The sequence below is a fragment of the Heliangelus exortis genome, chromosome 20 (assembly GCF_036169615.1).
Source record: "Heliangelus exortis chromosome 20, bHelExo1.hap1, whole genome shotgun sequence".
Classification (NCBI taxonomy): domain Eukaryota; kingdom Metazoa; phylum Chordata; class Aves; order Apodiformes; family Trochilidae; genus Heliangelus; species Heliangelus exortis.
In genome coordinates, this window is record NC_092441.1 from 344,547 (window position 1) to 370,419 (window position 25,873).

The following is a 25,873-nucleotide window of genomic DNA, read 5'->3' on the forward strand; positions in this document are numbered from 1 at the left end:
CATTGCTTCCCCCCCCCCGCCCGAACCTTCCAGAAGGGCGCGCGCCGCCGGCTCGAGGCTGCGGCGGTTGGACAGCGCCTCCTGGCGGCGCAGCGCAGCACCTGCCCCTGCGCGGACCCCGTCGCCAGCGAATGATGCAACACACAGCGCCGGTTGCCCCAATAGCTGGAGAGGGCTGCGCCGCTGGCCCCGCCTCTCGCCCCTGAGTGGTGGAGAGACGCTCAGGCCACGCCCTTTCTCCCTTCGATTGGCCGCGCGCCGACGCCCCGCCCCGCTGCCATGAGACTCCTCCTCCCCGCGCGGCGCGCGGCCACGTGGACAGCTGTGCGTGGTCTCCGGCGGGAGTGTGCGGTACGATGAGTGTGGGGTTCATCGGCGCCGGGCAGCTCGCCTTCGCCCTGGCCAGGGGCTTCACGGCGGCAGGTGGGCAAAGGACGAGGCGGGGGGCGGCACCAGGCCGGGCCGGGCCGGGCCGGGAGCGGTACCGAGCCGGGCCGGTCTTAGTCGCCAGTCTAACGCGCGGTGCCGTTCGCAGGGGTCCTGGCCGCGCACAAGATCACGGCGAGCTCCCCGGACACCGACCTGCCCACCGTCAGCGGGTTGCGGGTGAGTGCGGGCGGGAGTCGGGCGGCGGGGGTCGGCGGCGCTCCCCCGCTGAGCCCCCCGTGACACCCGTCCCTTTTGTCCACGTCGGCTGCAGAAAATCGGCGTGAATTTCACGGTGAGAAATAAGGACACGGTGAAGAGTAGCGATGTCCTCTTCCTGGCCGTTAAGCCCCCCATCATACCCTTCATCCTGGAGGAAGTGGGCCCCGACATCGAGCCCCGGCACATCGTGGTGTCCTGCGCGGCCGGGGTCACCATCAGCTCCATCGAGAAGGTGAGGGGCGGTGGGCCGGTATTGGACCGGGGGCTGGCGGGTATCTGATGTCTGCCGCAGAGCAGGGCCGGGCGGGAGCTCCGGGGCCAGGGACCCACGCTGCTTGTGCTCCCGGGACTATCCTGCAGCCGACTGGTGGCCTCTGCCCGCTCGCATCGGGAAAAGCCACGGATCCCCGTGCAGCTCTGCTCCCAGGATGGGCGATGGTGTCCCAGCAGGGCTGCATCACCTCCTCTGCTTTCTGCGGACTGTACCAAGTGCCTTGAGGAGCACCTTGCAGAGCTGTCAGATGATGTGGAACAAGGCACTCAGGGTGCTGTCCCCAAAAGCAGCTCCACCAGCTGCCTCTTTGCTGGCACCACTAAATACTTCACATATTGCTTGGCTCAGCAGGGAGTTAAGAGTGCAGGAGTCCCTCTTTTTACTCTACGTCTGTTATTTCTACCCCTGGCAAGTCCCTTCGTTGACAGCCTATTTGGTATGCCAAATATGCACTAAAGCTCATTTTTCTCCCTTCTTTCTTTTTCCTTTTTTTTTTTTTTTTTGCATGTTCGTTAATTTTCTGCCCTAAGAAACTCTCTACCTTCTGCCCCACACCAAAAGTGATCAGGTGCATGACCAACACCCCTGTGGTTGTCCGGGAAGGTGCTACAGTCTATGCCACTGGGACGCATGCAGATGTGGAGGATGGGAAGCTTCTGGAACAGCTGATGGCCAGTGTGGGCTTCTGCACCGAGGTGGAAGAGGACCTGATAGATGCTGTTACGGGGCTCAGTGGCAGTGGCCCTGCGTATGTATGTGCTGCTTCTTCCACTCATGACAGCCTCAGAAAGAGCGGTGGGATGGTGGGTGGTGGGAGACTGTGCAAGCTCACTTTGTCTGTTCCTTGTTTTTCTCATTACTCGTATTGGCAATGAGACAGGTAATCCAGGTATCTGGTTTATAACCAGTTTGGGTCAACAAAGAAGTCCGTTACCAGCCAAATGAGTCTGTAGTCCATAGCCAGTGTGCTGTGTCCACGTTGCAAAATATGGGCCTGAAGTTGGCATGACTCAGAAGCTGAATTTCTTCCATTCCCCCCACTCCGGAGCTGGCTCTAGTGGGAGGGGAGCCTGGCATGGCACCCATACAGGACAGGGTGGGGCTTTTGTCAAGTTTGTGAGTGCTAGGAGTCATGGTGTGATTATGGAGCCCTGGATTATCTCCTGTATGAGAGTATCAGTCACGGGCCAGAGACTTTGAGTCACCTTCTTCTCTGTCTGGTCTCAGGCATTCACAGCCCTGGATGCTCTGGCAGATGGAGGAGTGAAGATGGGCCTTCCCCGCAGGCTGGCGGTTCGGCTGGGAGCACAGGCTTTGCTGGTCAGTATTTTTCATCCAGAACATGCTTGAGTCTGTGCAAAAGATTCTGCACATCACAGTCTGAAATTAGCTCTGTCCTCTTTCTGGATCTTCTTTTAAAAAGCATGCTGAGTTTGGCTGCAGGCAGGTTCCTGGTGGGGGAAAGTGCAGCAATCTGCTGGTGCTGGTGGGGGAGGAGGGCCCAGTAGGCCTGGGGGACTGGGACTCCTCTGCAGGCTTTTTCATCTCTGCAGAGTGTTTTGGCAGCCTGCTAATGGGTCTCAGACAGGGGTCTGGTTTTGCCCACTGTGAGTGCTGGCTGCTGCTCTCCTATGGACAACAGGAGCATTTGACTGTTGGTTCCCCAGTCAGAGCCTGGCAGCTGTTTTTCTTGCTACAGGGAGCTGCCAAAATGCTGCTGGAATCTGAGCAGCATCCTGGTCAGCTGAAGGACAATGTCTGTTCCCCCGGGGGAGCCACCATCCATGCCCTGCACTTCCTGGAGAGTGGTGGCTTTCGCTCACTCCTAATCAATGCTGTGGAGGCTTCCTGCATCCGGACAAGGTGGGCACCTAGGAAATACTGAAGAGTCTGCAAAACTTGTCCCCCACACTCCCCGTTTCCTTTTGCTATGTCATTCTCGCCCACCACCTTGTTGCAGGGAGCTGCAGCATCTGGCAGACCAAGAGGAGATCTCCCCAGCAGCCATAAAGAAGACTTTGTTGGATAAGGTGAAGCAGGAGTCTCCTTCTCTGTCCATGGCATCTGCCAGCAAAGTCAGTCTGTTCACCAGTAAGAGCCCCAGCAGCAAGAAGAACTGACCAGGCTTCTGCAGTCCATCTGTGCTGAGCATCAGTCTCCTCCATGCCCTTTCTTTTTGTCTAAGGAAAAATTGCTCACTCTGAATGTTGATGTCCCCTAGATCTGGCTCTGGGCTTGCAGCAGCTGTGGGACAGTGTGACACTGTAGAAGAGGATCTTTAACCTGTAGCAGAGTTAGTGCAAACTGCCCCTGGCATTGCTGTTCTCTCTTGGGCAGGGGTGGTACCATCACCAGAGCTTCGTCAAGGGCATTGTTTGTCCATAAGTCTTGGATACTTCCAGGACTCGGGCACTGTTTGTGGTGTCCCATGCAGAAATGGTTTCTACAAGGACTTTAAAGGGTTTAGAATACCTTTTGGTCTGGAAGGTCTGAACTGGGTTTGGATCCGTCTTTCCTCATCTTGCATCTGCTGTCAGAGCTTGTGTCTTGCTGGCTTTGATAGCTAGAGCAGGTGCTGCCACACCAGCATTAGAGGCTGGGCCCTAAAGCACCTTTGAAGGGACCAAAGTGCCTCTGCCCCATCTCCTATCTGCCTTGAGTTTGAGACAGATGGTGTGAACCTCTGGACCACACACTCCATTCCTCGTTGCTGCTTTCCACCCCTTCTCTTTGTCTAGTTTGGGAAAATGTGAACTGCTCTCACCATTCCTCCTCTCCTGCTAGCCTGGCTTGGGTGGTTGGGCAGGTGGAGGGGTAGTGGGTGCTTCCTTTTACCTCTGTCTCTGACACCTTTGTGCTCTCCGTGGGCACAATCTGCTCACACACACCCATGGATATTTTCAGTGTCACTGTGCTCCCTGATGCTGTCCTGGCTTTTTGCTCCTGTAGCAGAGCTAAAGTCAAAGACAACCTCCTCCTCCTGAAGAGTCTTGATGTAGGAGAAGCATTTTGGTAGCAGTGCAGAGGCTGCCTAAGGTGTTAGCAGTGTTAAAGTATTTTTAGTGTTTGGCTTTTGGCTGTTAGCAGGGTCTGACCCTGTAGGCATGACAGATGGTTACTCACTCCTCTTTGCTCTATGTAATAAACTGCTCTGACGGAGCTGTGGCTAATCCCAGCTTTTTGGATCGGGTCTCTTTTTTAGCCTCTGGCAGTGGACATGGAGTTCTTGCTGCCCGTGGATGTCCTCGAGGTGCTGCAAACCTGTCTGAGGATGATTTGTGTGGGCATGGGGCTGGGAAGTGCATCAGCCCGCGTCTTGTCACCCACTGCTCCTGCTCAAAAGTTATTCCCGAGCTCAACGAAACGGAAGGAGGAAGATGGCAGAAATCTGGCATGAAGGACTTGAGGTGTCAGTGCTTAGCGTGTCCCGATCTTTCAGGCTCTCTAATGGTGCTGCCACTATCAGCGGGTGTCGTATGTGTCCGCGTCCCCGGGCGGAGGCTGTGACACCCAGTTCGGCCAGGGGTTTATGCGCAGTGAACGGGAGTGCTGCAGGGTTTCCCCAGGGCTGGTGCAGCCCGGTGCAGGGCAGATGGTGGGCTGGCTGAGCTTGGAGCCCCTCACGGGGAGGCAGGGGGAGGATCAGGTGCTTCCGAAAGTCCGAGCTGGGAATGAACTTCCCGGGTGCTTGCAGGCGTGTCCCCGCCCTGCCCCCCCCCCAGCAGGAGGGGCTACCAGAGGCCCACGGGACTCGGCTTCACGGGAGAGCCGTCCCGGTCCCGGTCCCTTTAAGGCCAGGGCGGTTGCGCCGGGCGTTTCATGAATGGAGACACGTGATCCAAACATCACGTGACGCGTCCGTGAGCGGCGGCGGCTCGCGGCGTCCCGGTCCCCCCCCAGCGCGGCCTCCCCCGCCCGGTGCCCGGCCCGGCCCGGCGGCTCCCTCCGCAGGTGAGCGCCGGCGGCGGGCGCGAGCCGGGCATCGGGTGGGTAGACGGGCCGGGTACCGGGGGAGGGGCGGGCCCGGGATGGCGGCCGGGGCGGCGGGGCTGCCGCTGACTCACGGCAGTGGCTCCGCGGCCGCCGCCGCCCCGGCCGCGCACGGTCCCCCGCCTCGCGGAAGAGCAACAGGTGTGCGGGGCCACTGCGCTGGGGCCCGGCCTGTCCGCGCAGCCGCCCCCGGGGCCTCCAGCGGCCGCCTCCCGCCCCACGAACGGCTGCCCGGGGCCGGCCTCTCGCGTTCCCCTCCCGCGGAGCCCGGCGTGGCCGTGGCCTGGCCCGCAGCGCGTCCCCAGCAGCCTCTAAGGATTCCATGCCTCGCCCAGTTGGCAGTGTGGGGCTCCTCCCGCCGAGTGATTTCGGAGTGGGGAAGGAAAGGAACCGCGGAGGTGTCTGGCCCGTTACCGTGGTCCGTTTCCTCGTGCCGAGGCCTGGCTGTCGGCGGGGCACCCACGGTTCCTGCTGCCGTTACCGCGCAGCGTGGCCAGTGCCACCCACCAAACCCCACGGTGGGCACAGGGAACGGACAGGGGCTGGGGCTGGAGGCTCCGGGGAAGGCTCTTCTGGGGGGCTGGAAGGGCTTTCCCCCAGCAGGTTCTCCATTGTCCCTGCGAGCCTTTAACCTGCTAGGTGGGCACCTTCCTGGGAGGAAGGGTCGCTGTCTGGTGGCCTGTGTGGGATGCGAGCTCACCAGGGGCCCCCCCGGGGGATGGAGGCATAGGAGGGGCACTGTGCTAACTTAACGTGTCATTGCGGGATGCGTGTAGTGTGAGATCTGGGAACACTGTGGGAGATGGTTGGCAGGGAAGGAAATAGAGTGTGGAATCTGCTCTGGGAGAGAGAGTCTCGTGGGGTGGGGGCTTGGAGCCTGTGAAGGAGCACAGCCCCTTCCACCTCCCTGTCCCCACAGATGGATCTCTATCCATCCATGCATCCGTCTGTCCATCCCCCCCTTCCTATCCAGCCTGCTCTGGAACAGGTGACGTCACCGTGTTTACACGGGCCCCTGGCACAGTTCTGCCACCAGGAATGTGGAGTGTGGGGCTTGTATTGAATCCTGCACTGTGCTGTCAGCTCCCTGAGCCCAGGGGAGACTTCGCCATGCTTGTGCTGAGTTCAGGCCTTTTCAGCTCCAGGGAAATGTGTTGAGGCTGCACTTTCTTCATTGCAGTCATCACATTTGGGAGTTTTAAGTGTGATCTTTCTTCAGGAAGCTATCAGAAGCTGAACAATCAGCAGTCTGGAGAGTTAGGCCAAGTTTGGCCTCTGTCTTGGTGCCATTTCTCTGAGTGTCTTCTCTGCCAAATAGCCCTACCTCTCATCCTTCAAATGGGACCCAAAATAGAGCTGACAGCTCATCTCAGTGCTGTTCTTCCTGTTCTCCTGACTGACGTGTGTCTCTGGCTCTGCTCCCCTCAGGATGGAGGTCCAGGCTATGATCCCCTGATTTCTAGGGAGTTCTTCCCACACCCTGGCTGATGCAGCACGTTTGTTGCCCTGTTTGTTTTATTTCAGCTCTGCTGCAATGAAGGAAGCTTGAGTGCTTGACAGGCAGCTGGGAATTCTTCAGTGCCACAAGGCAAACACCCCTCGGTGCTCCCACAGCTGTACCTGCCCTTGGCTCCTCATACTTGCCTGGGGACTCTGCAGGGCTGGCAGCACCGCTCCCTCCAGCCAACCCATTTCTTCCCTCCCTTTTCCCAGCAGTCATGTTGTTTGCCAGGCAGGAACAGAGGAAGGACATGCAATGGTATGGGAAAGGGTGAAGAACTGATTTCATTAAGCAGTTGCTTGTGTGCTCTGTCCTGCTTCATTGCAGCTGCCTCCCTCAGACAGTGCTCCTTTCTGAGCCATCACTGTCAGGGTGCAGCAGGCATCTCGTTGGGAGGAGCGTTGTCCTCAGGGTATAAATAGCCTGGCTCCGGACAGGCTGGAGGCTTTGGAAATGCCTCTGCCTGTGTCCTGGGGAACCCTGATCCCCTCACCTCCAGTAGGTTGTGGGGAGCCTTTGCCACAGATGCCAGAGGAGTGTAAAATTGTATTTGCTGACTTGTGTGTCTGGTCCTTGGCTATAGCTGTACTCCAGTGCCTCTTTCATTCAGCAAGGAGTGGTGTAAAGCACAAATTTTATTTACTGTTTGGTACTGAAGAGATGAAAGATACAGAGATATTAGTAGACTGCATGTGCTGCCCTTAGTGTTTGTTTTCTTTTGAGCATAAGAAAGAGTTCCATGGCTCTGGGGACACCAGAGGGATGAGGCAGTTCTGTGCCCTGGCATTGCCAGGGATGTGCAGGGACTTTGTCAGAGAAGACACCTGCAGCTGGGGTTGGCTTTGCGTGGCCAGGAGAGGTGAGGGCTGCTGAGGCATTGGCCAGATTTATGCTGGGGTTTCAGCATGCCTGAGTGCTGTTCTGTGCAGCAGTGTGAGGTTGTCCTTCAGTCCTGCTCCTTGGGAGAGGCTGGGTGCAGGGCTTTGATTTGAGCCAGGATGTGCTGGCTTTCACGGCAAGCAGCAGTTTGGAGAGCTCTGAGTGCAGCAGTGTTCTCCCACCCTGCAGGATGCCCTGTGAGGGGTCTTGTGGAGGCAAAAGCTGCTCCTGTGCCCAGGGCAGGTGTTCTTGGACTGTCCTGTTTGGGGTTGTTGGGAACATCGGGGGTCTGGTGGGACTCTTGTCCTGGGCAGTTTCTGGGCTGTGTTTGGGCACCTGTTGGAAGAGCTGGTCGGAGTAGCTGCTGCCTCCTATGCTGGGGAGGGACAGGGACGAGGCTAGGAGTGGGAAGCATGAGTGCCAACCTGCTGACTCAGCATGACTGGCCCCAGCAGCCCTGCTCTGGACCCAGCCTACTGCCTAACAGACTATTTTTAAAAATGTGGCTTCTGTGTCTTCTGACTCCTAGTTTTCTAATTTCACAAGGAAAGAAAAAAAAACCCAAAACAACCAGCATTGCTGGGTGCCTGACCAGTGTTGGCCGGGGAGGGGGCAGGGAGTGTGTGGCAGCTGTCAGACCCTGCCCTGGGAATGCTATGGACTCTGCTGTGGGGGCTAACCTCACCTTTCTTCCCTTCCAGAACCTGATCGACAAGGCTGTCGTGTTATGACGACCCCCAACAAAGGAAACAAGGCCTTGAAGGTAAGCAGCAGGTGGAGAGAGGGGTGGGAGCAGGGTGGGGCGAGCATCTGCCCTGGGTTTCAGCACGTGCTGCCTTCTCTTCCAGGTGAAGCGGGAGCCTGGTGAGAATGGGACCAGCTTGACAGATGAGGAGCTGGTGACCATGTCTGTGCGGGAGCTCAACCAGCATCTACGGGGCCTGTCAAAGGAGGAGATCATCCAGTTGAAGCAGCGTCGGCGCACCCTGAAGAACCGGGGCTACGCGGCCAGCTGCAGAGTCAAGCGTGTTACCCAGAAGGAGGAACTGGAGAAGCAGAAGGCAGAGCTGCAGCAAGAAGTGGAGAAGCTGGCCTCCGAGAACGCCAGCATGAAAATGGAACTCGATGCTCTGCGCTCCAAATATGAGGCTCTCCAGAACTTCGCCAGAACCGTGGCCCGGAGCCCTGTGACCCCTGCCCGGGGGCCGCTCGCCTCCAGCATGGGGCCCCTTGTCCCTGGCAAGGTGGCTACTACCAGTGTCATCACAATAGTGAAATCCAAAACGGACGCCCGGTCTTAGTGAAGCAAGTGTTGCCTGAGATTGTCTGTGCAGGGCAATTAGGCACAAAACCAGCCTGGAATCCCCAAAGCACAAGCCCTCCCTACACGGGTCTGGGTTCCTTCTACTTGGCCCAGGACTGGCCCGCTGATCACTCCAGTTTTATTTGTCATGTCCAGATTGGTATGAGCAGTGGTGATGCGCCCGGTGTCCAGTGCAGACAGTGCCTCCCACCTGCAGCCCTCAGGTGCCCTGGGCACAGGCTGCCAGGTCCTGGTTTTCCAGCCAAGGAGAGTCTGTGCAGCATGGCCAGCAGCAGGATGCTGGAGGGGCTCAGGGGAGGGCTGGGGGGAGGATTTCTTCTGGAATCAGGAATCCTGATTTTTGGTCACTTCCAAAGGCTTTATTTCATTACTCTTCCCAGCGGTGCATCTTGGTGCCTGGCTGTCGGGCGCCTGAACCTGCTGCTTGTGTCTTGTTTGGTACCGTAGTCACAGTGGGGGTGTTCTGTGTGGTAGGTTTGTATTCCTTTCTAGGTGTGCCTCTGTGCCCTGACAGTGGGTTCCCTTCTGATGTTCCTTGCATTAGCCATGTAAACTAGCCGTGGTGGAAGAAAGGTGCTGGCATGCTCGGTTGCCTCTGCCTGGTGGCAGGGAGGGAGCTGGGATGGGGCCCAGCACTCCCGGGAGGTAGGGAGGGAGGGCAGGAAGGCACCGTGTTGACTGCAGGCCGGTTTTGTGCCTAACATGTTGCACTGAACAAGACCAAAATCACTAGTTGTTCCTGTGCTTTGAGGGTATCAAGTGTCTCTAGTGTGATGGTTTACACAACCAGTTTATGTGGTTAAATAGCCCTTTATTTAAAGAGAGATGCATCATTTTAAGAGTTATTAAATTATCTAAGTTTAAAATTAAAATCAGACAAAAGAGAGAGCGTATTTATAGTCAGCTTTTTTATCTGAGAGGGTGAGAATATTTGACCATATGAATGGCAAAATATTCTCAGAGATTTTGCTAGTTAAAAGTTAATAAATAAATAATTTTAAAGTTTCTCATGAACCTCCCGCAAACTGTTTGTGGCTCTGAGGTTAGTTTTTATAAAGAGTTATCAGACTTTATTTATAAAACTTTGCAAAAAGCAAACAAAAAAACCCCCAAACAAAAACAACAAAAGAGGAAAGTCCTGTTTGATATCTTTTTGCAATTGTACCAAAAGTGACTTATTCTCAACCTCGCTGGCTTCTGTGGTGTCCCAATGTGTGGCGCTCCCTGTGCTCTCTTTGGTGCTGTCGGTGCTGCCTTTGCCATGTGCTGTTCTGTCATGCTGCCATCAGTGTCCCTACGCTCAATGGGAGACTGATTTGGGACTCTGTGCAGGTTCTCCAGAAGGATTTTGGCACATGGGCAAAGGTGCTGCAGTTCTTGAAAGCAGAAATGAAGGGCGGGTGGTGCCTGTGTACAGCAAATGCTTCTCCACAGGGGCTGCAGGAGCATGGGCAGCTTGGCCTCTGGCTGACACCGGGTGGTTTAGTTATCAGAATGGGGAAAACAAAGTGCTCTCCTTCCTCCAGCAGAGCTGGTAGGGAAGTAACACAAGGGAGAATTGTCCCAGATTAGGAGGAGGCTGGTGGGATTTAACTCTGGCATTGGATCCTGTGGTCAGAACTCATGTTGCTCTTGTGCCCATGTGCTGGGCATTGTGGGACCAGTGCTGGTCTGGAGCATCTGCATATTGCTGAACATGAGCCTGTAGCATGGTTACTGTTGGTTCTGGTGCAGCTTCTGTCTGTCTGTGGGTGTTGAAAGAGTGCTGAGGCTTACAGCTGTAACACAGCTGAGAACCTGTTTGTGGCCAGGCTCCATTTCCACAAACACTTTGATCCCCTTCCTCCCCTCCACAAAGATTTGAGCTGATCAAAGAGTTGTTCTAGAGCAGGAGGACATGGGGGTTAAGTCTGTGGGATCTCCTGGCTGCTGGAAGTCTCCTGAGCAGAGGGGACAGAACAGGGCAGCACGAGTGACTCCACAGTCTCATGGGCAGGCACAGTTGGCTGCACTTGGTGGGTTTTGGTGGTGTTTCTCATGTAGCTTAACTGATACTGCTGTCCTCCGGACTGAGGTTAAACCTGATGAAAAGTGCAGTGTGTCAGGGGAGGAGCAGATAGTTGATGGGGATTTCCTGCTTTACTCTGAATGATTGAGTCTGGGCAGAAGCTGGATAGGCTTTTCTTAGTGAGAGCTTCCTGAACAAGGAGTGGTTAGAACATTGCCTCTGGGCTTCCCCCTCCCAGCCCTGGGCTCTCTGTTTTCTGAGCTGAGATGTCTGACATGCTGCTTCTCAGCTGTTCACTGGATGGGCCACGCATGGAGCAGCACTCAGCGCACAGCTCTGGGCTCTAATCTTTGTGTTCCAGCTGGTGGTGTGGTACCTATTAAGAGGCCAGATGTTCCAAAACAGTGACCTCCAGTTGGCCCAGTGTGTCAGTCCCAACCCTGTCCCTCCTGGAGCCAGCCTGGGATCCTACCCTGGTGGAGGCCTGGCCTCATCAGCAGCCCCGGTTCTGTGTGCAGGACTGGTTGGGAAGTGAGCTGCCAAGGCTGGAGGCTGTGGTGTGAGAAGGTCCCCGGTAACAGAGCAGGGGATGATGGGTGGTTCTGCAGCCGCGGGCAGTTCTGCAGCAATGAATGTCCAGGCCTGTCCTTGCCTGCTGGCTGCCATCCTGTCCCATAGTATGTGGTGCCCTGGGGCACAGCTGGAGTTGGGACAGAGCAGGCGGCAGCGCTGCCTGCACCAGATACTAACGCTGTGTTTTCCCTCCCGATGCTGTGCATGCTCCCAGCGTGGACACACCATGAGTGGGGAGCAGATGCAGAGCCGAGGCTGAGGGTGTCGGCGTGGTGAAACACCGGGTGTCGGGAGGGACGTGGTCCCCTCATCAGCGCCACTTCCCCGAGCTAGCGCCATGGTTGTGGTTTTGTTGTCAGTGCAGTGTTGGACCCGAGTGATGTGTTCCGCAGTGTCCCAGGAGTCTCCCGCCCGCTCCGCTCCCGGCCCGCTGCCCCGTGCCCTGCCCCGAGCCCTCGGGCTGACTCCCGTACATGGCATGTGACCGTTCTTGTTCCGAGATGCTCGTCCGTCTGTTTCCTGCTGTGAAGGGTGTCGTGTTTTCTTTATTACTTCTCCCGGCGCCGTTCCGGCGCTGGCTGGGGCCGGGGTTTGTGTATCGTGGTGAATCGTGTACGGACCCTCCTGCCCCGCCCAGCCCGCGGGCCCCGCTCCGGCCCCGGACCCCCTTGGCCCCGGCTCGGGGCTGCCGACCAACATCGCGGGTCCCGAGCTGCCGGCGGGGCCCGGCCCGGGGCTGTGCGGGACGGGCGGCGGTATTTATTGCGCGGGCGGGCGTTATTTATTGTGTACCGCGGGCCCGCCCGCCGCCGGTTTGTCCGTGACAATAAAACCGCTTTGGCACAGCGCACGCTGCCGCTTCCTTGGGGCGCGCGCCGCCGCGGCGGGGGGGGGGGGGGGGGGGGGGGCGCTGCTGCAGCCGGGGCGCAGCCATCGGAAGTGGCGCTGAGGCTCTCTGGCCGGCAAGCGGAAGTGGCGTTTCGGCCGGCGCCTGGCAGCGGAAGCGCGGCGCTTCCGGGGCGATGGCAGCTGGCGGCAGCCCCAGCCTCAGCCGGTCGGAGCGGAAGGCAGCGGCGCGCGCCGAGATCCTGCAACAGGAGGAGCAGCGGGATCGGCGGAGACAGGTAAGGCACGCCCCGGCCCGGCACGCCCCGCCGCCGCGGGTCGCCGTGACCACCCGTATGTACCGGGCAGGTGTCCCGCATCTGGAAGAAGCCGCCGGCAGAGCGGAGCCCCGATGAGTGCCAGGTGCTCAACGAAAGCGAGGACATCGTCAAGGAGCTGGAGCGGCGCCGCAAGCGGCGCGAGCGGCTACGCCGGCGGCAGGAGGAGGTGGGCGGCGGGCCGCGGGCCCGGGCTGCGGGCTGGACGCACCGGGCGGCGCGGGACCTGCCCGGGGCCGCCGCTCCGTTGCTGTGGGGAGTGGATTGTGGGCGGGGCAGGAGCCCTGCGTTCCGGGGGCTGGGGGGTCGCTGGGCTGGCTGGGGCGGGGGCAGCTCTGGAGCAGCGACGGGCCTTGGGAAAAACCGCTGGGCCAGGCTGTGTTTGAACGGCTGAGGGCCCCGAGGCTGTGGCCTCCCGGGTCTGCCCCTGGCCCACATTCGTATCAGTCCTGCTTTAGCAGCTGCCACAGTTCTCTGCCTGTGTGCTCTGTGGGAGGATGGGTCTTCACGAGCTGATCTCCAGGAAGCTTTTCCCTTGACCTTCCATGGACGCCAGCCATGTTCCTTTGTCCAGAATCCACTTCTGATAATGTTTGCTGCTGTTAAGGCTGGGCTGGGCCGATGTCAAAACTTTGTGGGAGCTCCCTTTTCTTCCTGGGTCAGCAACACGCTGTGTTGCAGAAACACCTGGACTGGGTCAGTCGTATTTTTCAGGTGTGTGATGAACCAGAGGAGTTAAAGAGAAAGGTGACCGAGCTGGCTGCTGTTGTCCGGAGCGCCAAGCACCTTGTCATCTACACGGGAGCAGGGATCAGTACGGTAGGGGTCTGTGGGACAGGGGCTGGAGCTTTGGGAGCTCCTTCAGGAGTGTCTCAGTGTTATATGGGCTGTGGCTTCCAAATGACGTGATGAGCGTTACAAGCCCAGGATACTCTGCTGCAACACAAACCATGACCAAGACATTTGCTAGTTTCCACCTCAGGGTGGTGCCTGCAGCCCAGGAGGGGCTGCACCGCCTCTGTGTGTGAGGTACATGCAGCTTAAGTGAGAAGATTGCTTGTCTTGCTTTGTACGATTGTCTTCAACTGCTCTTGCCGTAAGACCTAAAACCAAGAACGCTGAGTGTGAGGCACCAGAATGCACAGTCTGGTGAAAACGAGGAAAGGTTTTGTTTAGTCAAGTGGAAGTTCTGAGAGCCAAACAGAGTTCTGGAGGGATTCCATAACAACATGAGAGGGTTTTCCTGTGATTAGGGAACCACTGTGCTACAGAACTTGAAGGGAACAAAAAAGCACCTGTGAACAAGGTGTACAGGGTTGTTGTGGGTGAGAGCGGGTGGATGTGTTTGTGCACAAGGGGAGGAACCTTCCCGTCAGGCCTCGTCTTTCTCCCCGGTGACACAGGCAGCCTCAATCCCTGACTACAGGGGCCCCAATGGCATATGGACACTGCTGCAGAAGGGTAGGAGCTTCAGGTGAGGAGATGAATTCTGAGGTATGCAGCAGAAGGCTGATGATACTGAAAGAGAGCCACAGCAATTCCAACTTTCTGATTGTTTTTTTTTCCCCTTTCTTGTCAGGGCTGCTGACCTGAGTGAGGCAGAGCCCACGCTCACCCACATGAGCATTGCCTGCCTGCACAGGCACAACCTGGTAAAGTGTTTTCTCTGCACCTTGTTTGTGATGTTCTCTCTATGATTAATAAAACCCAGAAGGGGATCAAAGATATTCAAGAGACCACCTACCTGCAATTTATTCTTGGGTGGCTTCACATCCATTTAGGAAGCTGTGCTCACAGAGAGCTGGCCAGCTCCAGGCTGCAGCTTGGACTGTTTCTCCCTGGTGCCTTTTTTCTAAACCTGGGTATTTCCCCCCCCCCCTTATGAGGGTGATCTGGGGGCCTGGACAGAGTAAACCAGACCTGGCAGATCTCAGTTGAGCAGAAGTGGTTTCATTTAGCTTTCATAAAGGTCTGTTCTTTCTTCTTCTGGTGGCTCTGCTCTGGAGTTGCAGGGTGTTTGATGTGTGTTGGGACACATGTGTGTTAGCTCAGTTTGTGTTCTCCTCAAGGTGCAGCACGTGGTGTCTCAAAACTGTGATGGGCTGCACCTGCGGAGTGGGTTACCCCGAGCAGCAATATCTGAGCTCCATGGAAACATGTACATCGAGGTGAGTGGGCAGAACAGGGTGAAGTCACTGTCCAGTGGTCTCACATGTCAACTATTTATCTATCACTAGCTGAAGAAAAATTAGTGCAAGGGCTGGGTTCTGCTTACTTGGGATCTTCAGGCCATCAGATTTGGGGTTAGCAAGCACCAAACCAAAGTGTTCCACCAACTCTGTAGCTTTCTCTGTACTTGGCAGAGCCTTCTGCTTCTGACTGCTCCTCCTTAGACCTTCCCTGCATCCTTCCCACCACACAGTCAGCAGCCTCCCTGCAACTCCACTTGCTCATTGAGGTTTTCCAAACTGTTCCAAGTCAGCATCTGATCTCTGATGGTCCCTTCTGCTGCTTCCCATCTACTGTCCCCCAAAAGCGCTTTTCTTCTGAGAGCAGTAGCTGGCTCCTGGTCTGTCATGGAGGTGTGCTTGTGCTGTAGTGGGTGTGTTGCTTTTGTCCTGTCCCAGGTCTGCACCTCCTGCACACCCAACAGAGAGTACGTGCGAGTGTTCGATGTGACGGAGCGCACGGCCCTGCACAGACACTACACGGGCAGGATGTGCCACAAGTGTGGGGCACAGCTGAGAGACACAATTGTCCACTTTGGGGAGAAGGGGACGTTGAGGCAGCCCCTGAACTGGGAAGCAGCAACAGAAGCTGCAAGCAAAGCAGATGTGATTCTTTGTCTGGGTTCCAGCTTAAAGGTAACTTTAGAGACTCGGTGAAGATTGTTTGCAGCATTCCCTCTTGGTGATACACCTTGGTGCTGAGCAGTCTCCTCCCAAACAGACAACTGTAAACTCTGGTGTCAGGATTCGCCCACCATCTGTGATAGTCTCTCTTCCTCCCTCTTTCCCTTCCTGGTAATACATTCCTTTTCCTCTCGCTGATACAGTTCACAGTTACACGTGCCCGTGGCCGCACTGACCATCTCTGTTTCGTGTCAGGTTTTAAAAAAATACCCCAGGCTTTGGTGCATGAGCAAACCGCCCACACGCCGTCCGAAGCTGTATATTGTGAACCTGCAGGTGGGAGATGGACTGGGTGTGGGCGCGGGGCCGGGTGAGCCTGTCTGCCCCCCGGGACCCTCCTCACTCGCAGCCCGTGTCGCCCCCGCAGTGGACCCCCAAGGACGACCTGGCCGCCCTGAAGCTGCACGGCCGTTGCGATGACGTCATGCGGCTGCTGATGACGGAGCTGGGGCTGGAGATCCCGCGCTACGACCGGTGAGCGGCACGGGCCCTGTCCAGGGCTGCCGGCCCCAGTGCAGCCCGCAGCCGCCCCACGCCCGCCTGTCTCTGCAGGGCGCGGGACCCCATCTTCGGGCTGGCTGAGCCGCTGCGTCCCGGGGAGGAGGGCACGCACTCACGGAAACCGGTGGCTCCGCCGCCGGGCGCCGATGAGCCGCCGCGGGAGGAAGCGCAGCCGCCGCAGGAGGAAGCGGAGCCGCCCGCCCGGGCCTGGGGATGGCTGGGCCGGGGCTGCGCTAAGGGCGGGCGGCGGAGGAAGCGGGACTGAGGGGCGGGAGTTGGCGGACAGAGGGGCGGCCCCCAAAATGGCGGCGGGGCGGGGAGGGGAGGGGCGGGGCGGGGCGGGCGGGAGGGGCCAGAGCCGGGGCTGGGGCCGGTGTCCCCGGCAGGGTCTGTCAGCGCGGCCATGCTGCGCAACGGGGCGGCGGGTGGCGGTGCGGGCGGAGCGGCGGGGGCCCGATCCGTGCGCGTCTGGTGTGACGGATGGTGAGTGCGGCGGGCGGGAAAATAAACGGCTTTGGCTGCACTGGTGCCTCCGGCTCCTCTGTCACCGCGGCGGGCTGGGCCCGGGGGAAGAGCGGGGCTCCGGGGATCGGGGCCCTTACCGCGGCGCTGCGGGCGTCACGGGTTCCGGAGCCGGGGAGAGCCCTCTGGCCCCGCCGCAGCGTCCCTGGTGAAGCGCCGGGGCTGCAGCCGGGTCTCGGTCACCGGGGGAGCGCTGCCCCTTCCCCGCACCGCCGGCCGCTGCCGTTGCCATCGCTGCCGGTGATAGGGAGACTGCGGCTTGGGGAGGGTCCGGGAGTCACCTGCTGCCGCCACAGTCCGGTGTCCGGGGCTGAACCCGCCCTTGTTTCTCTAGCTATGACATGGTGCACTACGGACACTCCAACCAGCTGCGCCAGGCTCGGGCTATGGGGGATTACCTGATCGTTGGAGTCCACACCGATGGTAAGAGGTTTTCACGGCTGTTCACCCCAAATCACCCAGGAATGTTGACCCTGAGGGAACAGAGGCAGCCTGACAGCAGGCAGGCTTCTTCCTTCATCTCCTCGAGGAGCAGCGGCCTTGCAAGGAGGTGAGGGGGGGTGAGGTAGTTCAGAGCTCGCGGGCGTCGTTTGGGGGTGACCTGTATTCTGTGCTGTAAAAACAGCTGAAAGAGTTGAAAATCGGAGTGGGGTAGTAGGTGCAAACGGCAGAGCTGATGTTCCAAAATTAATTACTGTCTGGAGAAAACTTGCTTCAAGCCCAAATGAAAGCGAGGGCTGGGAACTAGTTCTTGAGTGGGAAGATGGATTTTATATTGGTTTATGGATATTTGTGAACCAAGCATAGCATGAAGCTATTGTTAAAAAAGGGGCATTTCCCCTCGAGGGCTGCCAGGAGGCCCAGATCCACCACCCTGTAGGAAATTATTAGGTGCAGTGAGGCACTGAGACCTTTTGCGCTCTGAGTGAATTCCAGGGCCCTTGTCACATACTTTAGAAACACACAAATTAAAATTGTTTCTGATCTACATGGTGTTACTTTCTCTACCACAAACCAATTCCCAGCAGATTGAGGCTCCTGTAGGTGAGTGGCTTTGCAGCCACAGTACATGCTTCTAACTGTTTTTTTCTGTTTTTCACTCAGAGGAGATTGCCAAGCACAAGGGCCCCCCTGTCTTTACACAGGAGGAGAGGTACAAAATGGTGCAAGCCATCAAGTGGGTGGATGAGATTGCTCCAGGAGCTCCCTATGTCACCACACTGGAAACCCTGGACAAATACAACTGTGACTTCTGTGTGCATGGTGGTGAGTGGTATTCTGAGGTGACAGCCATGTTGACACAGGCCCTCCAGGGCTTGCGTGCTCCTGGGTTCCCTGCAGCAAACTGAAAAGTGTGGTGGCCATCAGTGGATGCCTTATGCACAGAGGTTTTTCTCGCCAACACCTGCACTGGCCATCTGGCTGCTGCTGGTGCTCCATGTGTTGGGGGCCCAAGAGTGAACAAAACCCTTGGATTTAAGCATCTTTTTCACTTAGAAAGGTGAAAAATGTTACCTGACAGCTAGCCCGAGGCTGTCCTTATCACCAGCAGAAATTGGAGGGTGGGAACTTAGTAATTTACAAAACTTAAATGTGAAAAAAACTGTCAAAGATGTTAGTGTGCAGAAATACAATCATGTTTATATTGACTTATCTTGTGATGAGATCAGATCTGAAAAGCTTCTGTCCCTCCATCCAGCTGGTAAGCTGTTCAAGGGCTTAGCTGGCTGTGTGGTCAGAGACCTAGTTCTTGTTATGGACACTGTTCAGTTTTCAGTCATTGAGGAGAACCAGTGTCTTGAAGAAAGAGAGTTGATGTACTCTGTCCCTTCCTGGGACTGCTCCTCGTGTTCCTGCAGCATCAGCCCCTCTTCTCTGCCCCTCTAGAGGGATTTTGTTGGTTTTATCAGTAGTCTTTGCACTCATTTCATGGATCCTTCTCATCTGACCCTAGCCACCTGCTATTGATAGGCCAAATATTGCCTTAAATGTAAATTAATCATTAATCTTCTAGGAGGTAGACGTACTTTTTCACATGGACAAGGTGATTACTAAATTCCTTGTTGACTTAATTGCCTGCCCTGAGCACGTGTTTGGGGTGTGTGACCCTTCACTAGACTTGGTGAGGGATTATGGCAGCAGAGAAGTACTCATGGCCTTTGCTCCAGTTTGCTGCATTTATCCCCTCTGCCAAATCATTCAACACTCCTACCTGAACAATTCCCTTGCACGCTCAGTTTTGCCAGGCTGTGTTTATGCAGAAGATAAATGTTGAAATAGCTGAGCTGAACTGGGAGTGTGACAGTGGCATGCCCACTGTTTGTGCCTCCCTCTTGGTGTGCAGAGCTGTGCTTGCACACATCTCCTCTCCTGTCCCTGTGCCCTGAGGGGCAGGTGGGGGGTGAGAACCCCCTCCTTGGCTTCCAAGACCTGCCACCTGCGTCTGTGAGTGGGATCTGGCTTGATGTCACTGTGCCATGGCTGAGGAGAAGACCTGGCTGGGGGAGGACTGTTCAATTGACTGGAAAAGTTGTAACATGAAGCAGGGGCTAAAACTGGTCCTGGAGAAGTTAAAGTGCTCTTTAGCCCTGATGTGGATGGCAGCTGTTTGTCATTCAGACAATAACTCAGTTGTGCCTGCTGCTGGATTCACTGCAACTGTTTCTCCTTTTCTGGAGTGGCCCAGGTGCATGTCTCCACAAGCAGGGTGGTCTCACACACCCCTGGAGTTGCCATGGGGTACGGAATATGTCAAAGGTTCGGATAGCAGGAGTTCTGCTCTGGTGGATGTGCTGGACTTATTCAGCTGCTGCTTTGTTCTCAAGCAGCTTTTGTGTGGAAGGCTTGGGGCACTGTTATGAGGCTTTTCTCTCCCTGCAGATGATATCACCTTAACAATAGATGGCAAGGATACCTATGAGGAGGTGAAGATGGCGGGGCGATACAGGTAACCCATGGCTGCCTGCCTTCTTAGCCCATTTTGGGCAGCTTTTCTGGGAGCTCGTGCCCTGAAGGGAAGTCATGAAACACAGCTATATTCAGGTCACACCTAAGTTTACTGTAACGTGTATCAGATTGTCAGGTGCTCCCACCATTTTGGCTATGGGAGGTGTTGCAGACAATGACTGTGGGGCCTGCCTGTTCCTGGCAGATGCTAGTTCTGGTTTTGAAGCCTCACTGGGAGTTGGCTCTGTTGGGAAGTCTCTGCAAGGTGAGTTTTCCTCATACGAGCAGCAGCTGTGATGTGAAGAAGATGCAGAGGGTCAGCAATGAATACTAGACTTGCTATCAAGAGCAGGTGGAAGGAAGGTGTTCTCAGGACAGCTCTGGTTTTGGATTTGTCAGGTGTCACAGTCCTGCAGTGATGGTGGGAGGAGAGTGAGGCGTATGCTCCTGTAGCTCCTGCTTTATCCTTTGCTTGTCTCCCTGCAGGGAATGCAAACGCACCCAAGGTGTGTCCACTACCGACCTGGTTGGCCGCATGCTGCTCATGACTAAGGCTCACCACAGCAACATAGTGAGTCAGGGGGCTTGAGGGGGGGAGTTTGAAGTCCAGGGTGTATGCCAGCTCTTTCCTTTTCTATCCCAAATGGCTCCTGGGTCTGCCTCCTAGGTGCATAGAGAACTGGAAAGCTGATTACGGGCAGTGGCAGCAAAACAACCTGCTTATGTTTGCTTAAGCCTGTCTGAGATCACAGTGTGATCTGAGCCCATGCTGCTTTCAAAAAGGGCTGGAGGGGGTGGAAATAAAATCTTTGATCCCCCATGATTGGTGTGGGCTTCAGGAACGTGATGGGAGCTACAGGCTAGCCCATGGCTTCTCCAAGGGTGGGACTACATGGTGCAGCTACATTGATCTTTCAGCCCTGTGCTTTCAGGACTGGAAAGTCCTCTTCCTTCCCACTGAGCTGTATGCTTCTGCCTTCTGCTGTCTCTAGTCTTACCAGAACTTTCTTGTGTCTCCTCAGCTCACAACCTGGTAGATAGGTATCCTAACAAAAGGAAAAGAACAGAAGTTGTTTTAATGGTGGTTAGTGACTAGAATTGACTTGGTAAACAAGCAGTCCAGTGAATGGAATTGCCTAGATAACAGCAGGGACGAGACAAGGGACCTGCAAGAGAACTGAAGGGTAGAGGGAGGTCCTCCAATGTGCTGAGATGGTCATTTGGCTCAGCTGGAGTATGGAAGTTGACTCCCAACTTCTGGCACAGTAATTGCTGTCTGGTTTTAGAGATCGGGTCCTTCCCTGGTGGAGTGTCTTTGGAAGGAGGAGGGACACTGTCCTGTCAGGGGCTGGTGTTGTTGAGGGAAGATTTAGGTGTGCAACGTGCTTGGGTGCAGTTGGGCAAGAGCCACTGTCACTGCGTGGTGCCAGGCTGGGATCAGATAAGGACACATTTCATCTTACTCATGCTGGGACACAAAGCTGTTTTAGATATTAACTAGTCTGTCAGCGTTCAGTGCCAGGGATCAGCGGTGTGCAGCCTGAGCCTGGACTTCCCAGCACCTCTGCCACACACAAGCGTATCCTTGGTTGGATGAGCTATGCGAGTGCTTAAACATTTTGACTCTTTATCTCCCTTCAGGATGAGGACCTAGACTATCGGAAGCACACTGACAACTTTGGGAAGGTAATGTGAGTTCTGGTCATGAACATCTGGTTGTTTTCCTGTCTGAGAAGGATTACAGATGTGCTTTCTGGCCTGTGTTGCAGGCTTGTTTTCCCCTTGATAAATGTCTGCTGCTCCTGTAGTCAGTGCGATGGGCAGGGGTGGCCGTAGAGGGCCAGCAAGTGATGAACCTTCAGCAGTGCCAGAGAGCTGCTGCACCCGTCGAGCCTTTGCCATTTTCCTGGCTTGCTTGTGGATTCTTCATTGATGCTTCCTCTGGTACCCAGGTGCCCACAGTTCTAGCCTAGAGTCAGCCTCTGTGGATGCTTCTTTTAGTGCTCGTTTTTAAAGGCGTCGCATTAGGTCTGGGAAGTGTTTCTGTAGGAGGCATGTAGCTGGCATGCTGTTCTGCAGGATTCACAGGCCTGCTCTACAGGAGCAGAGAACAGTCCTGGAGTTCTCTGCCATCAGGTCCAGCTCACCTCTTGGGTTGCCTCTGATGAGCTATCTGCCCCTTTTTTCCCTGGGTGCTGGATTGTCCCTGGTTAACCAGCATCTGGACCTACAGCCTGAGTCTTTTTTAACTCAAAGGGAGTTTGGTGACCAGGATGAGTCATCCTCTTTGGTCCCCACCACGTTGGGTTTTTTGAGCAGGCTTTATGGGATCTGTTGCTCCAGCATGGCTGTTTCCTGGTGCTGGGATCAGGGCAGGATGTCTGAGTACCAGGTACCCTGCATGCCCCTGCCAGCTGAGCCCCTCCTGCATGCTGCATCCCTGTGCCTTGCCCAGGTCTCAGCTGTATTTGTTCATCCAGGTCTTGCAGAGCAGGGTTAGGGGGTGAGGCAGGGGCCTGCTGGGGCTCTGGGCATCCCCCAGCTCAGCAGGGTGATGGGCAGGCTGAGAGAGCAGAGGAGGCTCAGTCGTGTGCTGTTTCCCCCAGTAAGCCCTGCCTCTCCTGGAAATCCCAGAACTGCCCTGTCACTTTTCTCCTTCTTGAGCTTTCTTCTCAGCATCTCCTTGGCTGGCTGTTGAGGGGACCTTTGAGACTGACAGACTGAAAATGGCTTTTGTGGGATTGCACAGATGTTTGGTGGCAGGAATGTAGAAGGTCTGAGCTGCTCAGAGTTGTTACACACTTGTGAGTTTAGGGTAGCGTATTGTCTGCAGCTGTATTTTGTATATTCTCCAAAATTCCCCCCCTGGAGCCTAGAAAGGAAAGGTGTGTGTGCTGTGTGTTTTCCCAGGGGCCAAAAGGCCACAGTCCCTGGACTGGTGTCTCACAGTTCCTACAGACATCTCAGAAGATCATCCAGTTTGCATCAGGGAAGGAACCACAGCCAGGAGACACTATCATCTACGTGGCTGGAGCCTTTGACCTGTTCCGTATCCTTGACTGTTTTGTCAGGAAAGTTGGTCTTTTTGTTTGTTTGGGGTTTTTTCTGTAGATGTCCACATGAGAGGAGGAGGCAGAAGTTCTCACAGGCAGTTTCTTAGTCACAGGACACTGAGAAATGAGCTACAGCTCCTCTCTAGAGAGATCTGTGGCAGTTGCGGAGGATTCAGGGAGACAGTTGGACGCCCTCCACACTCTAGATCCCCCTTGAGGGCTTTCTGTCATAGACCAAGGGACTGCACAGGGCCTCTGCAACAGATGCTTTGTCTTTCAGACAGTGTTTGAGGCATCGTGCCAGAAGACACAAAACAGGTAGAGATTCCGGGCAGAGGCAAAGCTGAGTCCATGTGAGGTGGAGCTGAAAATAAGTCTGGCTTTTGCCCAGAACCTGTTGAGCCCAAGGAGGAAGGAAGCATCTTCTTAGGACACAGGCAACGAGTAATGCAAAAATAAAATTATTGGGGTTCCTGTGGTTTTTCAGGATATCGGTTTCTGTCTTTCTTTCCTTCTTCCACATCTCAGCTTCATTTCCTTAAAGAGGACTACAGATATTGGTCATGTGGATTTCCTGGAGAAGGTTCACCAGCTGGCAAAGAAACCCTACATCATCATAGGGCTGCACTTTGATCAGGTGTGTGTGTGGTGCTGTCCAAGGGCAGAGCAGGTCAGCCCCTGCTCTCTCTGCAACAAGTGGGCTGTGCTCTGGGGGACAGGAATGGGAGGTATGGGCTGGGACGGGATTTTCACAGTGAGTGGGAAAGGGGGCTGCTTTGTCTCTCTCCTGATTGTGCCTGGTACTTTGCCTTAGGAAGTAAATCGCTACAAAGGAAAGAACTATCCCATCATGAACATCCATGAGAGAACACTCAGTGTCTTGGCCTGCAGGGTGAGTGCCTGTTGGGTTGGTGCCTCTGCACCGTCCCAGAAGTTGCCTGGTGCTGGGTGGTGTTCATCTGTAGCCAACAACCTGGCATGAGTTCTTTCGTGTGCTCAAATAAGGGAGCATTCCCTTATTTGACTTTCTGCTCAGGTCTGTTTCAGAAGCAGGTTGGCCTCTGCGGTGGTGATTATTTTTTCCAAGTCTGGACTCTTTATCTGCTCGTTTTTTTTCCCAGTACGTGTCTGAAGTGGTAATTGGGGCCCCTTATGCTGTCACTGCTGATCTGCTGGATCACTTCAAGGTGAGGTTCTTTATATGGAGTTGTATGTGAAGATGTTGGAGTATGATGTCCTTAGAGAGCTAAAGTGGTGTGGGGAGACGCAGGGGTATAAAAGAGAGGTGGTCCTGCTCAGCAGGATTGTGGGGAGCTGATGTACTGCCACACTGGTACAGGAGGGGTGGCTCTGCTGATCTCCAGGCTCTGCTGCAGTGACTGCAGCAGCAGACAAAGTCTTTCTCATCTTCTGGATTGTGTCAGCAGCTGTGTCCTCCTTCAGGTAGCGCTTGTGTGTCATGGGATGACAGAGGTGGTGCCTGACAAGGACGGTTCTGATCCATACGAGGTAAGCTATCACCTATAGCTTGTTTGCCTCCCAGGAGATGTTTTGTGTCATGCCTGGCAGGGTTGTCTGCAGGACCTGCCATGGCTCCTGCTCAGCTTCCACTACAGAGCTGCAAACTGAGGTCCTGCCTGGTTTTCACAGCTGAGCCTGGTGTGTTTGCTCACAGGAACCAAAGCGACGTGGTATTTTCCAACTGGTGGACAGTGGCAGCAATCTTACCACAGATCTGATTGTGCAAAGGATCATCAAGAACAGGTTTGCTTTCTTCATCTTCCAGTTCTGTTGCATACTCTTCCATCCACCATGTCCAAGGGCTGATTCATGGGGTCTGGCAGGAAGAGAAGGGGTGATCTGAATGCACAGGCAGCGGACTGGTTCCTCAGACCCATAGCTCAGGCTGGCTGCTTCCTGTGTGTGTGCAGGACTAATCAGGAAAAGGAGCAGCTGAGCTCTGCTGCGTCAAAATGTGCTTCATAATGTGTCCTGTACTAAGGATAACACAGCTCTATGCTTGGGCATTTTGTGTGTGACTCTTCAGAGTTTCACAGACTCACAGAATGTCAGGGTGGAAGGGATCTGAAGGATCCTCTGGTCCAACCCTTCTAGGCAACACTACAGTTTACATGAGGTGTCTGAACACCCTGTCGAGCTGAGGCTTAGAACTCTCCAAATGAGCCCTTCACCTCCCATGGTCTCTGCTCAGGTCAGAGGCAAGGTTAACGTTAGGATTATGACACTGAGCCTTCCACAGAGGGAGGAGTCAGTATTGCTTGGTCAGCATGGGAGCCCAGCATTTTGGAGCAATGGTGACAGCTGTGGGAAGCTTTGAGTGCAGGCTCTGGAAGAGGAGTCCGGGGATTATGGAGAAGCCTTCGGAGCAAAGCAGTGTGGGAGGAGGCAGCGCTGCCCCCTCCCTCACGTGCTTTTAGCCAGCTGGAGACACAGGCGGGGAAAAACCTTGTGGCGTTCTGTGGTTGTTGCAGGCTGGAGTTTGAAGCTAGGAACCAGAAGAAGGAAGCAAAGGAGCTGGCTGTGCTGGAGGCCATGAAGAGGCTGGGCGAGGAGAAGCACTAGGCTGGCCCAAAGCTGATGTCTGGGTCACACAGCACCACAGCCTCCCTGTCCCGAAGAGCAGAGAGCTCTGGAGGAGACCCCCGGGTGGGGACGGCACTGCCGGCAGACAGGGTGTGTCCCCTGCCCACCCTCTGCTGTGCTTGCTCCTCCTGCACTGATCATGCAGACACACCGAGTCGGGATCCTGCTGCCTAGTATTCTCTCTGTTAATCAGCCCCTCTGCCCCCTTCCCCAGGAGGAGATGTGAGAAAAACAAAACAAAGCCCCCCAACACTTTTAATGCTAACTAATGTTTTAACATGTTGATGTGCTTTTACCTTCTGCCGTTTCTGGCTTTTAGCAGGAGGGAAGTGGAGTGGCTGCCCAAGCCCCCACTGTCCCTCCAGAGCCTTCTCCCCGGGGAGGGATGCAGCTCCTGCTTCTCCTCCTGTGAGCTTTGGGTGAGGGAGGTGGTGCCAGGGCTGGGCCAGTGCTGACGGGCCCTGAATGTGCCCCATGCCCACTGCTGCCCCTGCACAGGCACCAGACCCACTGCTGGATGAAGCCCCTGGGCTGTGCCTGGCACCAGCCCCTTGGTTCTGCTGTCTTCGGAGGGCTGTGGGGTTCCCCTCCCAAGCTGAGAGCACCCAGGGGCTCAGAGCCCTCCTCCCTGCTGCTGTTGGCCTCCACCTTGTGCCTGGAGTGACCCGAGGGACAGTGTCACCTGTGGTGTCCAGGCTGCCCCTGACCTGCTGTCCCCGGGAGGCCAGGGCTGGGCTGAGCCCATCCTGAGGAGGCTTTAGGGGGTGTCTGGGGCTGCTCCCTGCAGACTGTCCTTCCACACCGGTTCTGGTGTCTGCTCTGTTGTGAACTTCTGTCGCTGATCGTTAATAAAATGTTGAAAAGTTCAGAGTCAGTCTCTGTGGGCTGGGGACTCCTGTGGGAGCTCGGGGGAGAGGCAGAAGCTGATGGCCCCAGGGCAGCTCATCTGGGGCTCTGGGGCACAGGGTTTGTCCC

General features: G+C 55.8%; 4 protein-coding genes across 7 annotated transcripts; all 4 read left to right on the forward strand.

The window, feature by feature from the left end:
- The first annotated feature begins 275 nt into the window (after nucleotides 1-275).
- On the forward strand, nucleotides 276-4,097 carry PYCR1 (pyrroline-5-carboxylate reductase 1). Its single transcript, XM_071764440.1, has 7 exons — nucleotides 276-423; nucleotides 536-606; nucleotides 701-880; nucleotides 1,453-1,674; nucleotides 2,150-2,242; nucleotides 2,622-2,785; nucleotides 2,883-4,097. Exons 1-7 carry the CDS (start codon nucleotides 357-359, stop codon nucleotides 3,040-3,042), a joined length of 957 nt encoding a protein of 318 aa, XP_071620541.1. The 5' UTR covers nucleotides 276-356; the 3' UTR covers nucleotides 3,043-4,097.
- Nucleotides 4,098-4,728: 631 nt separating this feature from the next.
- MAFG (MAF bZIP transcription factor G) lies at nucleotides 4,729-9,630 on the forward strand. Of its 3 annotated transcripts, XM_071764445.1 has the most exons (4): nucleotides 4,766-4,873; nucleotides 6,437-6,671; nucleotides 7,994-8,055; nucleotides 8,141-9,630. In XM_071764445.1, exons 3-4 carry the CDS (start codon nucleotides 8,020-8,022, stop codon nucleotides 8,591-8,593), a joined length of 489 nt encoding a protein of 162 aa, XP_071620546.1. In that variant the 5' UTR covers nucleotides 4,766-4,873; nucleotides 6,437-6,671; nucleotides 7,994-8,019; the 3' UTR covers nucleotides 8,594-9,630. The 3 variants fall into 3 exon arrangements, with proteins under 3 accessions (XP_071620543.1, XP_071620546.1, XP_071620544.1); XM_071764442.1 differs by lacking the exon at nucleotides 6,437-6,671 and having other exon boundaries at nucleotides 4,729-4,873; XM_071764443.1 differs by lacking the exons at nucleotides 4,766-4,873; nucleotides 6,437-6,671 and adding an exon at nucleotides 4,951-5,053.
- Nucleotides 9,631-12,127: 2,497 nt separating this feature from the next.
- Nucleotides 12,128-16,096, forward strand: SIRT7 (sirtuin 7). The gene is made up of 10 exons (XM_071764435.1): nucleotides 12,128-12,321; nucleotides 12,392-12,529; nucleotides 13,075-13,179; nucleotides 13,764-13,834; nucleotides 13,940-14,012; nucleotides 14,430-14,528; nucleotides 14,988-15,224; nucleotides 15,468-15,548; nucleotides 15,640-15,746; nucleotides 15,825-16,096. The coding sequence occupies exons 1-10, from the start codon at nucleotides 12,220-12,222 to the stop codon at nucleotides 16,036-16,038; spliced, it is 1,227 nt and encodes a 408-aa protein (XP_071620536.1). The 5' UTR covers nucleotides 12,128-12,219; the 3' UTR covers nucleotides 16,039-16,096.
- A 6-nt stretch (nucleotides 16,097-16,102) lies between these two features.
- Nucleotides 16,103-25,764, forward strand: PCYT2 (phosphate cytidylyltransferase 2, ethanolamine). Of its 2 annotated transcripts, XM_071764438.1 has the most exons (13): nucleotides 16,103-16,256; nucleotides 16,630-16,718; nucleotides 17,400-17,561; nucleotides 19,176-19,242; nucleotides 19,728-19,812; nucleotides 20,883-20,927; nucleotides 22,152-22,290; nucleotides 22,849-22,931; nucleotides 23,109-23,186; nucleotides 23,416-23,481; nucleotides 23,738-23,803; nucleotides 23,970-24,058; nucleotides 24,787-25,764. In XM_071764438.1, exons 1-13 carry the CDS (start codon nucleotides 16,177-16,179, stop codon nucleotides 24,875-24,877), a joined length of 1,140 nt encoding a protein of 379 aa, XP_071620539.1. In that variant the 5' UTR covers nucleotides 16,103-16,176; the 3' UTR covers nucleotides 24,878-25,764. The 2 variants fall into 2 exon arrangements, with proteins under 2 accessions (XP_071620539.1, XP_071620540.1); XM_071764439.1 differs by lacking the exon at nucleotides 20,883-20,927.
- Nucleotides 25,765-25,873: the final 109 nt, after the last annotated feature.